We start from the raw sequence: 15,996 nt of genomic DNA, 5'->3' as shown, positions 1-15,996 counted from the left end.
AGACCAGAGGAGTTTGTATCCATCTGCATGCACCAATCAGGCAGTCAAGCTTAACAAGATGTATATGTGTATGTCTCTACCTTATGGATTATCAAATGGAACTGGACTGAAAATCTATAACTCCATTTTTGCTAAATGATACTTTTTCAGATAGATTTCTGACTGCTTTCTTTTTCTTTGTACTTTTAGACATCCTGGACTTACGTATTTTATTTCTTTGCATTTAGATTGCAAACTCCATGAAGTCAAAGATCATGGCTGTCTCCTGTCTGCTACTGGCTTCTACCACACCAGTAGCCCAGATGTCACTCAGTCCCTAACAGACAGTATCTGCCCCCTAGTATTTACAGTCAAAGATTTTTGAAACTACTAATGGATATTTAATTATAGACTACATTGCAGAATAACTTTAGTTTAAAGCCTGTCAAAGAGTTAATGCACAAAATAACCCTGGGCGTTGTATTATCCTGTTTTGTAATACATTAATACAGCTGTCCTGATGGCAACTATCCTGTTCATTGTCAACCGCTCTGCGAGTTTTGCAGTCTCAGAGTTGAACTGAGTAGCTATCTAGAGCTAATGGTTCTCCTGGGTGAGGAATTAGACTAACTTGAAAAGAGTGGGTGCCCTCTCATCTCTAGTCTTCGCCAACTTCAGGGATTCTCTGGAGGTTTTCCAAGTCACTAGTAGGAGCATTGCAAATATAAAATGCTTTGGAATGCACATTCAGTTTCTTTTACAGGATCTGTGAGAATCAGAAATCTTAAAAACAGGAAAATATGTATTTATTTTTATTCATTACTTTTTACATTTTTGTGGTTGAACTGAGTAGCTGAGTAGCTATCTAGAGCTAATGATTCTCCTGGGTGAGGTGAATAGCAGAGAAAAGTGGGTGCCCTCTCATCTCTAGTCTTTGCCAACTTTGGGGATTCTCTGGAGGTTTTCCAAGTCACTAGTAGGAACACTGCAAATATAAAATGCTTTGGAATGCACATTCAGTTTCTTTTACAGGGTCTGTGAGAATCAGAAATCTTGAAAACAGGAAAATATGTATTTTATTTTTATTCATTACTTTTTACATTTTGTGGGTATGGATCATGTGTTGTAAGAGTGCATTAAGGGTGTTTTGATACGGACATGCAATGTAAAGTAAGCACACCATGGAGAATGGGGTATCCATCCCCTCAAGCATTTATCCTTAGTGTTACAATCTAATTATACTCTTTACATTATTTTAAAATGTACAATTAAATTATTGACTATAGTCACCCTACTGTGCTATCAAACAGTAGGTCTTATTTATGCTATCTAATTTTTTTTTGTGCCCATTAACCATCCCCACTTCCCCCTCCAGAAAAATAGGAATTGAAAGAGCCCTTACCTGAACAGAAGTCATCAGAATATCGGTCATAGACAGCTCTACAGTCCCTTTCATCGCACTCACAGGTGTCCCCATGAATATCTCCCCAGTCCCCAGTTGGATCAACATCGTGACAGGTACATTCACCACATACACAAGTCCCTAGGTGGGAAGAAGAATTTTATAAGAATCCAGTCAAGAAAAACCATGAAAGAAAGCATTTCACATATTTCTTATTATTTTCTGCTGCTTACTTTGTATTTGAAAAAAAACCACATATATTAGATAAAAATATTATAAAAAGGAAAAGCACCATCTAATATTGGCAATAGAGATTCCTTAATAAACAAAAGTTATTATATATTCTATAATTATGTGAGTTGGTAGAATGTGTCATTAGTATTGTGTTAGTTTCCTTCAAAGATAACACTAAAACAATTTATAAAAGATATAATCCTTTCCCTCAAGAAGCTTGTAATCTATTTGGCAAAAAGAAAGCTAATTAGAAAGAAAAATTAGCAAACACTAAAAACAATGTGTGACTATTTTGTAAACTAAGACATGAATGCTCTAAGAATTTGGAGAAAGAGGATCAATGAGGGTTGGAGTAATTAGCAGTGGATGGATTGGATATATACGGATTAGAGGAAATGTTCTAGGAGACATTGGAGGTAGAACTAAGAGAAAGTCAAGAAGAAAAGACTAAGCAATGAAGGGTAGGGATGGGCATAGGGACCCTGAGGTGCATGTTAAAAAAAGACTAAGAAGTAAGGTTTGCTAGATCAGATGAGTCCAGATTATAGAGAATGTTGGAGATCAGATTGAGAGATATAAACTTGGTCATTTGCAGACTTGCAGAGGGAAATACTCATCTGTAAATCATATTTACTCTGTGTGGATTATCAGTAACTGTCTTTAGGGCAACCAGCTAATCATTTGATAGAGACATAAAGTTAAATCCTTTTCTTACCTCTAACAACAAAATAAGTACCAGTTGGATTAAAGATTTAAATGTACAAAATAAAACTGTAGAATATGAACTAAACTCTTTTTATTCAAGACCCCCAATGCACAATTACTAAAAAAGGAAATTGAAAATTTCAAAAAAAAAAATGGAAAATTTTGGTTGGAAACAAAACACTATAAAAAAAAAAAAACAGACCGATAAAGCTGAAACAAGTGGTTAATATGTCTGTAAAAGACAAAGAATACTTACAAAAACATATAAATAAATCATAGGATTGAATATAGAAAGGATTAATATGCCCAAAGTGAAATAGACAAAACCAAAGAATAGGAAATTTCATACAGAAATAATGATAGATAAAGATGAAAAATGTTTATCACTCAAATGACCACTACTAAGCGGGTAGCAGTGGGAGAGCTTCAAAATAATCATGATTGGCAATTATTTCAGATGTCAGATTGTCAGAGGTGGAAAATATTGCTTGGATCCAGACTTGGTAAAGGTGTGGGACAATGGGTACTTTCTGGCCCTGAACAGAATGTACAAAATGGTACAACTTTCTGGGTAGGGATTTTACAATATGCACTTTTTATATCTGTGTTATTATTTAGACGTATAGCTCGCTTTAATTAACGTACCCAACAGAAATAAAAAGTACACACGAGTATATGTTCAGAAATATAAAATATAGTTGTATTTATATTTTTGAAAAATTACTAGTGACTGAAATATTGATCAATGGGGAATTAGCGCAGTAATGGTACACACATATGGACTAGTTGGCAATCACTGAGTAATAATTAGGTTTTTGCTCCATAAATATGGAAAGATAACATATATTACGAAATAAATAAAAGTGTAAAATTACAAATCAGCATGTACAGTATGATTCGATATTTTTCTTTAATAAGAAGGAAATACAGGGATAGGGCAGCCACACAAGTGAATTTTAACAAATAAATATGGACTGAAAGTTCATGTGACAATATGTAAAAGGAGGTTACACCTGGATGTTAGGTTTATGGGTCATTTTCTTATTTTTCTGTGTACTCTACTTTGTTATCTAGATTTTTAAAAATGAATATGCATTGCTTTCATAAGAGGATAAATGAGTTTGGTCAAGAGGAACAGGGACTAGGAGCACACAGATGTGAAAAAGCAGCAGCTTCTCAGCCATGTGTAAAGGGGTCCAATATGAAACTCAATAAACTGGGTGGGCAATAGAGGACATTTGTTCTATTAATGGCTATGTCTGCGACATTGGGTTTTTGGCCCCTGAAGATGGGGAAAAAGGAAGACAAGTTAGGTATGTGCAGGGACCAGTGTCTTTCTATTACCTATGGATGCAATGGCACAGAAACGCTTTCAGGGTAGTCAGGCGTATAACCTTTTTAGAAAAAACAATGACTCATCTCAGCACCCACTTCTGCCCTGTCTTCATGTACCCCTGAGTCTCAGAAGCGGTGAGTCTCGTTGAGGCAAGCTGCTTCCTATTATGCCTCTGCCAGATCTCCAGGTCAGAACACTCCCAGCACAGCAAAGTGGGAGGCAGGTGGCTTAGCTTATGTTTCTGAAGGACGCCGTCTCTCACAGCCAACGTAACTCTGCTGTGGAACCTGACCTTAATCCACGGCCCAACCAACTCCATTTTCCACCTCTCTCTTTTTGACAGCTAAATAGTCATTTTCCACAGTACACAGTTCAAGCTTCATATACTTATAAATGTTAACTGTGACCCCTACTGCATAAAAGGACCTATGCAGAAAACACATCCTTATACATAAAAAAAAACCATAAAGTAAATTCGTATGATACTGTAAGATTTAATCCTCACAAAGAGAGGACTTCATGATTTTGTTCCAAGTTCCTGCCTTTTTATTTATTTTCTCTATGTAAAGAAATGTGGCACATTTTATTCCTCTATGTCAGTTTCTGAAAGGCAGTATGCTACGGTTTCTGTACTAGCATTATCTATTACAATGCATGTATAGAAACGAAAAAGAAGTTTTCCACCTATCTGATTTTTTTAGTTTTAAAGAAGAAGTATAGTCACTTTTTAATGTCATCGATAGGCAATGAGAAGTTTAGGATGGCTCTCTTTATCATTATGACAGAGGTAAAATTAAGTATTTTCAAGGAATTTTAAAACTATGTTTAAACTGTTTGATTTTTTATCAAAAGTTAGTTAACTACCTTTAAGTTACAGTTTAGCAATATTAATATATTTGTTAACTTCCTTTGTAAAGTCAGTGTACATTTCATATGGCTATTGGATACGTAACTTTGTAAATCTATTGCATTCAATATCACATTTTTATTATTGCACACAGAAGTTAAATTAGTCCATATCAAATCTGCATTTCAACCAAGCCTTCCATTTACTCATAATTAAGACAAGAGGGTTTTCTGAATGCTGTCTGGATAATTAGATGCTCATGCTGTAGATGGTTCTGTTAGTCAAGAGACATTTAACAGAAGTATCTACAGGAATTGCCTTTTAGCTGTACTGTGCTATTTCTGGAGGGCTGCCAAATAAATTACAGTCCCTAAGTTAACTGTTTATTCAGTGAAGCTTAAAGAATGACAGCAACTTTCTTATCTTTCTCTTTTCTACTCAATAAAAAACAAGACAGAAAAGACTGTTGATATAGTAAATGTTGATTTACATCAAAGTAAATGATTAGAAGATAACTTCCTCCCACACTAGAGGTCATACAGAAAAAAGAAGTGTTAGCAATTAAAAGCTTTGTTTGCCTCCCCATTATGTAGTAACATGTATGAATGACACACCTCTGTTACTGCAGATTTTGCCATCTGGAGATGTGCATCTTCGCTTGCTTTCCCAGGGGGTGATATCGCACTGGAATTCACATTTATCTCCATGCCAACCAGCCTTGCAGTAGCAGTTTCCACAGTAACACTTCCCATGGCCTTTACCCAAAATGAATTTTATACAGTGAGGAAAAAAGCAACTTTCATAAGCAGAATTAACTTTCTATCTTTTTGTGATCACTTTTGCCTTCTGAAATAATGTCACAGTTCAACATTCCTTGCCTAAAATCATCAAATTATACAGCTTTCTCCAAACACATCATGGTTGTGCCTTTACCTGCTTAATTACACAAAAAGAGCAAAGTGTCCTTTAACTTGGCCTAGACAGAGAACTGACTGAAAGTATTTTTAACAAAATGACATGAATGACCATGAGAGTCTATTACTTTTCCATCTCAAATGCACGTATCAAACCCAAATATATATGAGCATTCACTCTAAGGATGTTTCTTGAATTAGTTATTAAAATATTTCATTTGAAATCAACTATTGAGAAACCAATGGTGCATATTTACCTAGATACACATTATGAAGGACCAAACAACTCTTTAAAGCAGAAGAAATATTTCATTTTTTCACTCAACTGTGTCCCACAAGCTGTTGGGTTCTACCATGTGAAAGAGGTTTTCAGCCTAGTCCATGTTTAATCCTCATTTAGACAAATAAAATACCACGGGCCCTCGGCCTCACAATCAAACTCCTTTTCGACTTGTCAAGGGGATACCAATGACAGCTAAGGGCACTCATCATTTTGTGTCCAGATGCCCTCTTTCAGCTCCTACCTCTCTGTAACCTGTCACCTGCTCATCTGCACTTGCCTCCAAGCCATCTGTAGTGAATTATCCCATCATTGCTTTCCTCATCCACATCTAGCAATCCTTCTGCAAATTCCCCAAAGATGGTATTTATCCCAAAATTTACTTCTTGTACTGTCATCTTTGTGGTTATATCACCTAAGCATAAATGTAGGTCCTTGCTCTTGTTTTGTTTTTAGTCTATTCTCTCTGTATTATAGGAGTTTGTGTTTTATCAGTCTATGGCTAAAGTCTTTGTCCTTTCCATCTCCCTTCTCTTACAGTCAAAATCCCCCAAAGACAATGCAAAACTGATTATGAGACTACTTTTCATTGTCTTATAAGCATATTTATCATTCTAACGCTATGGTATCTCTGGCCAATGGCAAGAACTTTAGTAGGACCTGTAAAACTCACATAAGAAGCAGGAATTACAATAGAATATTCTGGTCTCCTATGCTATTCACATCCAGCAGATGAGACTTCCATCAAGAAGACATACATGTGAGAGACAGAGACAGACAGATAAGGAGAAAGAGTGCTATAGTGAGACACAGAGAAAGAGACAGGGACCCAGTGCCATGTTTTCTGTCTAAATAAGTTATAATTGGGATATTCAAAGAAAATCACTTCTTAACCTAACAATCAATGACCATTTCCATAAAGAATCTGAATTTTAAATTTGTTTACTTAAGCAAGTGCAAAGGCTGTCAAGTGATTTAATCGGTACAGAAGATATCATCTATATATTTTATTTATGAACTTAAAACGGTGTCCACTTGCACACACAACTAAATCACATCCTAGTGATATATCACAGGCCTCAATAACTCAAGGATTACACTGAAGAAAAGCAATAGTGTATATTAATTGCTTTTCTTAGGAGTCAGGTTTGTAAGACGCAATCACCTTTTTAGACTACAGAATTTATTTTCTTTGTAATTTCAGAAAATTTATACAGAAGGTGCTACATACGTAATGCTTACTATATTAACAAATAATAGAAAATCTATATTTCTCACATCCAAATTCTTTAAATATTTATACAAGTCAGTATCGAAATCGGGTTCTACTGAGAAACCTTTGAGTTAAAGGTAAATAAGGAAGCAAAAATTATGTGACGATACACATCTATGCAGATATGGAAAATTAAACAGATATCCACATAACTCAAATAAAAATATTGAACAAGACACATCTGAATAATTGAGATTAAAATGTGTGCTTTAGGACAATACATATTCCACACAATAAACATAATTCTTTGCTTTGTGCAAACTGATAGAGCAAGAAAATCTCTATTTGTACTGCTTCACTGATGAACTGTAGAATCATCTCTCAGCAGATTGGTTTCATGTGAATGACACATGGAAAGATTTACAATCCCAGGCAATGTCACCCCCAGAGGGTGTTTACTAGAGTGCTGGTGTCCTTGATCAGAGACTTTGCACCATGAAATTGCTTAAGCCTCAAACAAATGGAAATAACAACTAGAAAGTTTGAAAGTTAAACATTTTCTGTTGTGTTGTTTCATGTTTCTATGTATACATGCAAATAGACTCTGCTTTGTTGGTGTGTATCACCACACACTGGCCCCAAAGCATGTTCCAGTCTTTTTTTTTTTTCATCTGTAATAATTAGAAACTAAACTTGAAGAGGACAAATACATATATTTGTGGATGGATTTGTCTAATTGATCTAATTATTTTGGATTGAGCCCTTTAAGAGAGACTTGTCTGAGTAGCATCTTGCTTAGGCCATTGACTTGGAAAAATGAAAACAACAATTTTGTGTTTGTTTGCTTTATCCAGGTGGGTTGTACAGCCAGGAGATCAAGGAGGAAAGGCCAGTCAGGCCTAAAATAAGTGTATTTGTATGACTTATAGGAATTGAAGCTACTAAAATGTAAACAAAGGAACGAGCTTGTCCTATGCTAGCCACACTTTCTCAGGGGTCTCTGGTTCCACCTGGCCCCATTGGGTCCTAATCCTTCTAGAAAAACAATACTTCTAAAACTACTATTTCTGCATGTGGGGCAGTATTCCTTCAGCTGGAATCCCATCAGATAGGAGTCAAATATAAGTTCAATCATAGCAGAGAAGAATTTACCTAAACCGAATGATTCTCTCTGCTTTCTACTTTCCTTTTCCTATGCCATTCAAGGTTGCAAATGGAAACTCTGGGCACAGGCTTGCAGGTTGAGCAGAAGAAACGAAAACTACAAGTGGTGAGGAGAGACCCCTCTTGGAGCTCTGAGCTCTGAGGCACTGATGCAGTCGGGAGTGGTGAGGCGTCAGGAACACAGACACGAGCCCAAATTCTACTATCATCGGTGGACTGACCCTGGGTTCATTACCTAATTTATTCAAGTCCCAGGTTCCACATCTATCTATGAACATAAACATAATTCTTACCCTAGAGTGATGTTGTGAGAGAAAATATAATGAATGTAAAGCACTTATTGCAGAATTTGTCACTAGCAAACATGCAAGAACTGCTACAACAGAAAAATGAATTCAGTAATGGTGGTACATAGAAAAGGTCATTGCAAATGTTATCTAAGTGTGTAGCGACAGAGAGGGGGAGGTAAACTCTAGGCTAATAACCCTGTTGACCTTCAGTGTCCCCAGTAGGATGTGAGACGCATGTTTTAGAAAGGGAAAAACAAAGAAATGAAAATATACACTTAAGAGAGTAGGAGAAAGGAGAATAAAAGTGGCTAAGGTGAGCAGAGGAGATGGTATTCCTTTTTTTTTTTTTTTCCTTTTTTTTAAAATTAATTTATTATTATTATACTTTAAGTTGTAGGGTACATGTGCATAACGTGCAGGTTTGTTACATATGTATACTTGTGCCATGTTGGTGTGCTGCACCCATCAACTCGTCATTTACATCAGGTATAACTCCCAATGTAATCCCTCCCTCCTCCCCCCTCCCCATGATAGGCCCTGGTGTGTGATGTTCCCCTTCCCGAGTCCAAGTGATCTCATTGTTCAGTTCCCACCTATGAGTGAGAACATGCGGTGTTTGGTTTTCTGTTCTTGTGATAGTTTGCTAAGAATGATGGTTTCCAGCTGCATCCATGTCCCTACAAAGGACACAAACTCATCCTTTTTTATGGCTGCATAGTATTCCATGGTGTATATGTGCCACATTTTCTTAATCCAATCTGTCACTGATGGACATTTGGGTTGATTCCAAGTCTTTGCTATTGTGAATAGTGCTGCAATAAACATACGTGTGCATGTGTCTTTATAGCAGCATAATTTATAATCCTTTGGGTATATCCCCAGTAATGGGATGGCTGGGTCATATGGTACATCTAGTTCTAGATCCTTGAGGAATCGCCATACTGTTTTCCATAATGGTTGAACTAGTTTACAATCCCACCAACAGTGTAAAAGCGTTCCTATTTCTCCACATCCTCTCCAGCACCTGTTGTTTCCTGACTTTTTAATGATTGCCATTCTAACTGGTGTGAGATGGTATCTCATTGTGGTTTTGATTTGCATTTCTCTGATGGCCAGTGATGATGAGCATTTTTTCATATGTCTGTTGGCTGTATGAATGTCTTCTTTTGAGAAATGTCTGTTCATATCCTTTGCCCACTTTAGGACTACTTCAGAGCTATGCAATTGGTCTGTTGCCATAATGACACAGCTCTCCTCTGGGGACAATTTGGCTTTGCATCTAAAAAGTACTAGTCTACTCTTAATGCCATAGTCTCACTCTCCTTATGTGAAATGTTTTCCAGATAAACATAGGTTTAAACTGAATTAGTACACCTAGAGCAGAAATTTATGTAGAGATAAAAGAACAATGTAATAGGTGAAAAAACAGGTACTTTTATTAATTTCTACAGAGCCAATATACATACCTCCACATATTTCTTCTGTTTCATCATCTATGCATTCTCTATCGTCACACTCACAAAATTTACCATATACAAGTCCACTTCCATCTGAATTATCACACTTACACCTGCCACAGTGACATGTACCTAAACCATGAAAACAAAAAAGACTATTTGTTACATGCATATAAAATTATAATTAGTGGATTTTTATACCCATTCTTTTAAGAGAGTAGATAATCCAAATCGATTTAATATTTCAATTAGATATTTCTGTGGGCATGGTGAGGTAAAGTGCACGCTACTCTTTCTTGAGGTTACTGTAGCATGGCAATTATATTTTACATCACACAACTATTATTATTGACCCCTAATGGTTTAATGAATGTAAATTTGACCTCTTTAAGCGCAGAGCTACTTTACACATAGCCATCCAACCAATGCATGAAGGTCTTCTGATCACACCTGGGTCTGAAGTGAAATAAAGCAGGAAATTCTAAGCTTTGGGAGGGAAACAACCTTGCTTATCTTCCTCACCAGTATTTATTCAATGCTTTGCACAATGTTTGAACATACTATTTATGTAGTAAATATTTGCAGAAATAATTTATTATCAAATGCATAAATAAAAATCATACGTGCCCCTGATAATTTCCCCTCCTAAGCATTAACTTATACTGATACACATGTCCTTACAATAATGGGACCAGAGTGGATTTCCTTAGGCATGGATTGCTGGGACCTCACCAGATTCTCAGGGGACTTCAGAATTAGAGAGGCATGGTAGTCATCTGGTCTACCACGAGCCACATACTCACCCAAGTCTGAAGATTCTACCACATCCCCCAAAAGTAATTTCACCAACATTAATATTGCACTCAAATAATATTGACAGGTAGAATGCTCACTTGAGAAATTCCCTTTTTAATGCAACTATTTTGAGTTTTAATGCTCATCACGGCCATCAACATGTATCCACCGAGACTTGATTACTCACAAGAAACCACCCCGGACTCTGAAAATCCAACAGGGATCAAGTCAGCCATAACCCTCCTCTCAGAGTTTTATATAAGCAAAAACCAATGTGATAAATACAGAAGTGCAAAGTGTTGCAGAAGCACACAGCAAGGGGATTTAACTGAGACCAGGAGGTCAAAGTCAGAGTCCCTGAGGAAGTAGTTGAGAACTAAAAGCCAAGTGAAAAAGCATAGCTAAGAGAAGTGAGATGGCAAAGAGGCTCACTTCCAGCACGAGACAATAGCACAGGCTCTGCAATAAAAAAGGAGGTGAAGAGAAAACATCACATGGGATTGAGGTATACAGAACAGTGTGAAAAGTGGCATGAAATGAATAAAGCAACCCGAGGTGCAGTTCATGGAAGTCTTATAGGTCATGTTAAAGATTTCCAGCTTTAATCCAACAACAATTGGAAGACACAGAAGCAAGGGAGTCCTGTGATCACGTATGAATTTTAACCAGATTACTCTGGCTGTCATGTAACAAAAACTAAATGAAGCAATAGCATAAGAATGCATGAACTAAAATGAGGCAAAAGTGGACACAAAGAAATAAGTTAAAGGGCTGTTAGATTTATCTGAAGGAAAGAAGACAGTGGCTAGATACATGATGCAGTAAGTTTAGAAAGGACCAAATGCATTTGAAGATATTTTTAGGAGAAAGAGTAGAGGGCATTTGGTGACTGACTGTAAAGGGCAAAGGATGGTGAGGAACCAAAGATGCTGTTTATAATTTGGTTTGAATTACTAGATATTGGCAAATCCATATGTGATGTATTAGAAACAGCATGAACTTGGGAGTAAGGTAGAGCTGTAGCTGAATTCAGGGTTTTAATCTTCATGAGCTATGCATTTTTAAAGGCATTGCTTTCATTTCTAATTCCCAGATTCCATATCTGCAAATAATCTCTGCTTCATAGAACTGCTGCCAATACCAAGTGATGAATATGTACCCTGTCATGTTTCTAGAAGCACTGCTGAACCTAGTACCTAGTAGGATTTGAGAAAATTCCAGGTTCTTCCTCTTCTCCCATGAAGATACAGAGTATATTCGTCATACTTCAAAACATTTTCTCCAGAAAATATATTTACGGACGCTGACAATATCCTTGTTTTCATATCCTCTGTATGATTCTGTTACCCAGATCACTTGTAACTCACTATTATCTATAAAATTTTCTCTCATAGTTACATAAAAATGGTGATTTTGCCAAATTTATTTTTCTGCCTTGCAAATACTCATGTGAATTTTCCTGCTATTAAACTTCATTTTATTGTATTTTTCCCTAAAAGCTATCTCAATTCATAAAAGTAATTTGAAATCTAATGCTATAATTTATGCTATTGCTTCATCTAGTTTTTATTCTCTAATTATCACCCTCCTTTTTCATTTTCACATTTATTCATTCTGTCTCTCAACCACCCACATATCCAGCCAATAAGCTTTCTTGTTATCTATTATGCTATTGGCAAGGAACTAGGTGCTATAGAAAATAATGAGATGCTTAAAATTAAGTAAATTATAGACCAGGAAGAAAGAGATACCCTATTAATACATTTCGTATAGCATTTGCCACAAGTCTATTGCAAAAGCCTTTGTGTCATATGTTTTCTTGTTTTATAAATACAAATATAAACCTATATAAATATTATACATGTAACAATATATAATACGGGTCTCTCATATACAATATGAGAACAGGAAGTCACTTGGTTAGGGTTGTGTATGGGGAAGTTTTTCAGGAAAGATGGGAAGGAACAGCCTATGTCTCCAAATTCTATGACTCCTCACTGAAGTCCCCCATAGGCAGCTTCCTCTCATCCATGCGTCAGAACCATTCCTGGCTGATGTGGGAAGTTTACAACAGCTCAGAGACTTCCTGTCTCACCCATAAAACAGAATTCACAACTGAGCCTCCAAGACATGGCATATGGACACCCAGGCAAAAGCTCCAGACTCCTGTGCTCATGCTATGACACACAGCTTCTCTCTCGTGGTTGCCAGTTATTTCAGCTTCTAGGATTGGTCTTCTGCCTTACACTAGATTATTTTAGCCCCTATTTCTCATAGTGCCCAATAGAGCTGGCGCTCTCTAGGATGACTGACCAGACATGTACAGCAGCCCACACCCCTGTGCAGTGGTGCTGGGGCCTCACTCTGCTCTGCACACTAGACCTCTCTTCTAGTTTTCCCAGAAAGTAAGCCTCTGGAACACTTTGGTTCCCAGTTCTATCTCATCCTGCCCTTCAGTCTCATTCCCCAATCCATTTAACTCCTCTTCCCCTTCTGCTCCAAACTACTCGAGAAAACCACACCGTGATATGAAAGGGAAAGATTAATAGAGAGACTTCATAGGCTAATGCGATTTGGGGGAAGTGGTCCTGAACTCGGATGGTGGAAGTGGGTATTAAAAGAAAGACAGGGAGAATGAAATTGCCAAAGTAAACATGAAAGGCTTAGATATTTAGACAAGAGTAAATGAGACAGAAAAGATTAAATGTAACACTGAATACAAATGTATCCTTTGGCCAATTGCATTTCTGGTAATTTGCCTTGAATATACACCTCCAAAAATATAAAAATATATGTACACTAGATCATTCTGTGCAGTATTCTTTACAATCCAAAATACTGACAACTGTCTAAATGCTCAAGCATAAGAGCTCAATTGAATAAATCACATTGCGTACATAGAATCCAGTCTTATGTTTTTGAAAAAATAACCAGAAGGATTTCTATTAACTGATTTGGAGTGAATTCCAGGAGATTATATTGAGTGGTAAAAGCAGAGTGCAAAAGAACACATGGAAAGCACAACCATTGCACAGGAAAAAAAATGGGAAACAATAACACACAAATATTTCTATTTATCTTTACACAAAAAGAAATACATGCACAGAAAAGGAAGAAAGCGATAAAGTTGGTTATCTATAAGGTGAGGGTAAGCCGGGTGCAAGGTTTGACGAAGAGAGTGATGATTCTCTGAGTATGCTTTTCTGCATAGCTTTGACTTTTAGAAGCAAGTTAGTGTACTATACATTATAAAATATATTAATACAGATGGGAAGGGATTATAAAACCTAAAATTGAAAGTGATCTGAAATAAATAAGCCAACTTGTATTTCAAACAAGTGCCGTAACCACGTGAAAAGAGAAGAAAATAAAATAAGTCTGAGTAACTTATAACACAGTATTCAATTACATACCCCAATCTTGGGCATGATTGAGGTACACTGAGTGGGGGGAAGTGGAGAGGGGTGGACTGCAAATCCTAATCTCTTCTGGTAGATTTTCTTGGTCTAGTGGTATGTCTGCAGCACTTCTAGAAGTAACTAGAGATGTAGTATAGGATTGAGCAAATAAGTAAATATGTTGGAGGTATTGGGAGACACGGTTCTCCCTGTGAAAATGGGACATGCAAATATGGAATGGAGAAAACAAGAAGTAATCCTGTGAGGCTGGACTAGAATTAGATGTATTGGTGTAAATTCATGATTTCTAAAATATGCATGTATGTGTACATGCATATCTTTGTGTAGGTATGTGTATATGTATTTGTGTGCATATGCACAGGCATATATTTACTAGTGTCAAGATAAATTAAAATGGAGACAAGGCCTAAAGAATCCCTGAGCAGACTAAGCCATTGAGGCCCCATAAACAATCCTAACTTTGCCTGATACTCAAAAATAAGTGAAACTTACGTTAAATCTTGTAAATGTCTACATTAAAGAAGAACAGAACTTACGTTTAACCAGTCAGAAGCAACCAACAAACTTATAATTATATAACTAGGGACCTTCCAAAAGGATAGACTAAATAAGGCAACCATATAATGTTAGCCAATCAACTATTTTTCTTTGCTTTCTTTTTCTGTTCACCCTATAAAAGCCTCCCACTTGCATTCCCTCAATGAAGCTCCTGAACCACTTCTGATTTGGAGCTGCCTGATTCACGAATCACTGTTTGCTCAGATAAAATAAAAATTGTATTATGATTCAATCTAGCTTTTTGACACAAGCCTGTTTGCAGAAAGGGCCAAGAAGCAAATGCACTCCAGTGGAAATAAGCATTCCTAGTGCTCACAATTTTTATTGAAATACCATTTTCACTAAAAGGAATCAGGGCTATTTGGATAAGTGGCTGATTCCAAAGGTGTGGTGAAGCAGGTCCAATATGACCCTGGAATGTGTTATTATGCCAACAAGAATTGCAAAAACAAACCAAAAACAAAAAAAAAAAACAAGGGAGGCATGTCACAAAAACACAAAAGCTAGCCCGATGGGCTCTAATACCTAATCTGGAAAACTCTGTGCACCAGAATAATTTTGTACAAAATGAATAACAAATCACTGAAATAATAAGAATTGTGCTTCTAGACTGATAATAAGTCACTAAGTAAATGAAATATCAAATAACTGGTAAATGAGAGAGGATTCCTGTTTGTGACAGAATGCTGAGTGCCAACTAGTCCATTCGGAGAGAATGTTACAGTTCTTAAATCATCATTTTCCAGTCATCATTGTCAATACTGTATCAGGTTATTGTCATCAGTGGATGATAAATCTAGGGTAATTTTAGTGAGGAATGTGATACATGTATGTTTTTAAAGTGTTTCCTCATAGAATGCACATTTGTGAAGAGGGTAAGTCAGAAATAACACAGTTGAGACACCAGCCAACACCTTGACCATCTCATCAAAACTGACATCACCACTATGAGCATATGGACATCATGTGCTTCCATATGAAACATTTGGAGAATATGAAACCATTTCTCCAGTGTTTTACCTCCGAATGTGTGAATGTGTATGATGAATCTAATCATGGGAGACATAAGACAAATCCAAGATAAGTACACTTTTCTTTTAATAAAATGGGGACAACTTTCTTCACAAGTTTCAATGCTCCAAAGGTAAAGTCTGTGGAAATGGCCCAGCTTAAGGAAGACTAAAGAGAGATATAAACATAACATTTTCAATAGACTGAATCCTGCAAGGAGAGAAAAATGCTATAGAGGACACTATTGGGTCACTTGACTAAACCAGATTATGAATACAGGTATTGCATCCATGCTTAAAAAATGAGAGAGTACAGATGTCCTAGAAATGCATTTATATTGTATTGAATATGTTTTATCATCCACTGAAACACTTCTGTATGTTTTCTCCTTT

At 36.5% G+C, this 15,996-nt stretch overlaps 1 protein-coding gene across 2 annotated transcripts in view; it reads right to left on the bottom strand.

The window, feature by feature from the left end:
* Window positions 1–15,996, bottom strand: part of ITGBL1 (integrin subunit beta like 1) — a 251,149-nt gene that overhangs the window by 125,442 nt on the left and 109,711 nt on the right. For both annotated transcript variants that reach the window (XM_009192181.4, XM_003914046.4), the window contains exons 4-6: window positions 9,831–9,953; window positions 5,118–5,258; window positions 1,382–1,522 (exon numbers count right to left, since the gene is read on the bottom strand). In XM_009192181.4, coding sequence (XP_009190445.2) covers window positions 1,382–1,522; window positions 5,118–5,258; window positions 9,831–9,953 — 405 coding nt within the window. The remainder of the gene's footprint in view (window positions 1–1,381; window positions 1,523–5,117; window positions 5,259–9,830; window positions 9,954–15,996) is intronic.

The sequence above is a fragment of the Papio anubis genome, chromosome 15 (assembly GCF_008728515.1).
Source record: "Papio anubis isolate 15944 chromosome 15, Panubis1.0, whole genome shotgun sequence".
NCBI classification, from domain to species: Eukaryota; Metazoa; Chordata; class Mammalia; order Primates; family Cercopithecidae; genus Papio; species Papio anubis.
This window is presented reverse-complemented; position numbering and strand designations above follow the sequence as displayed.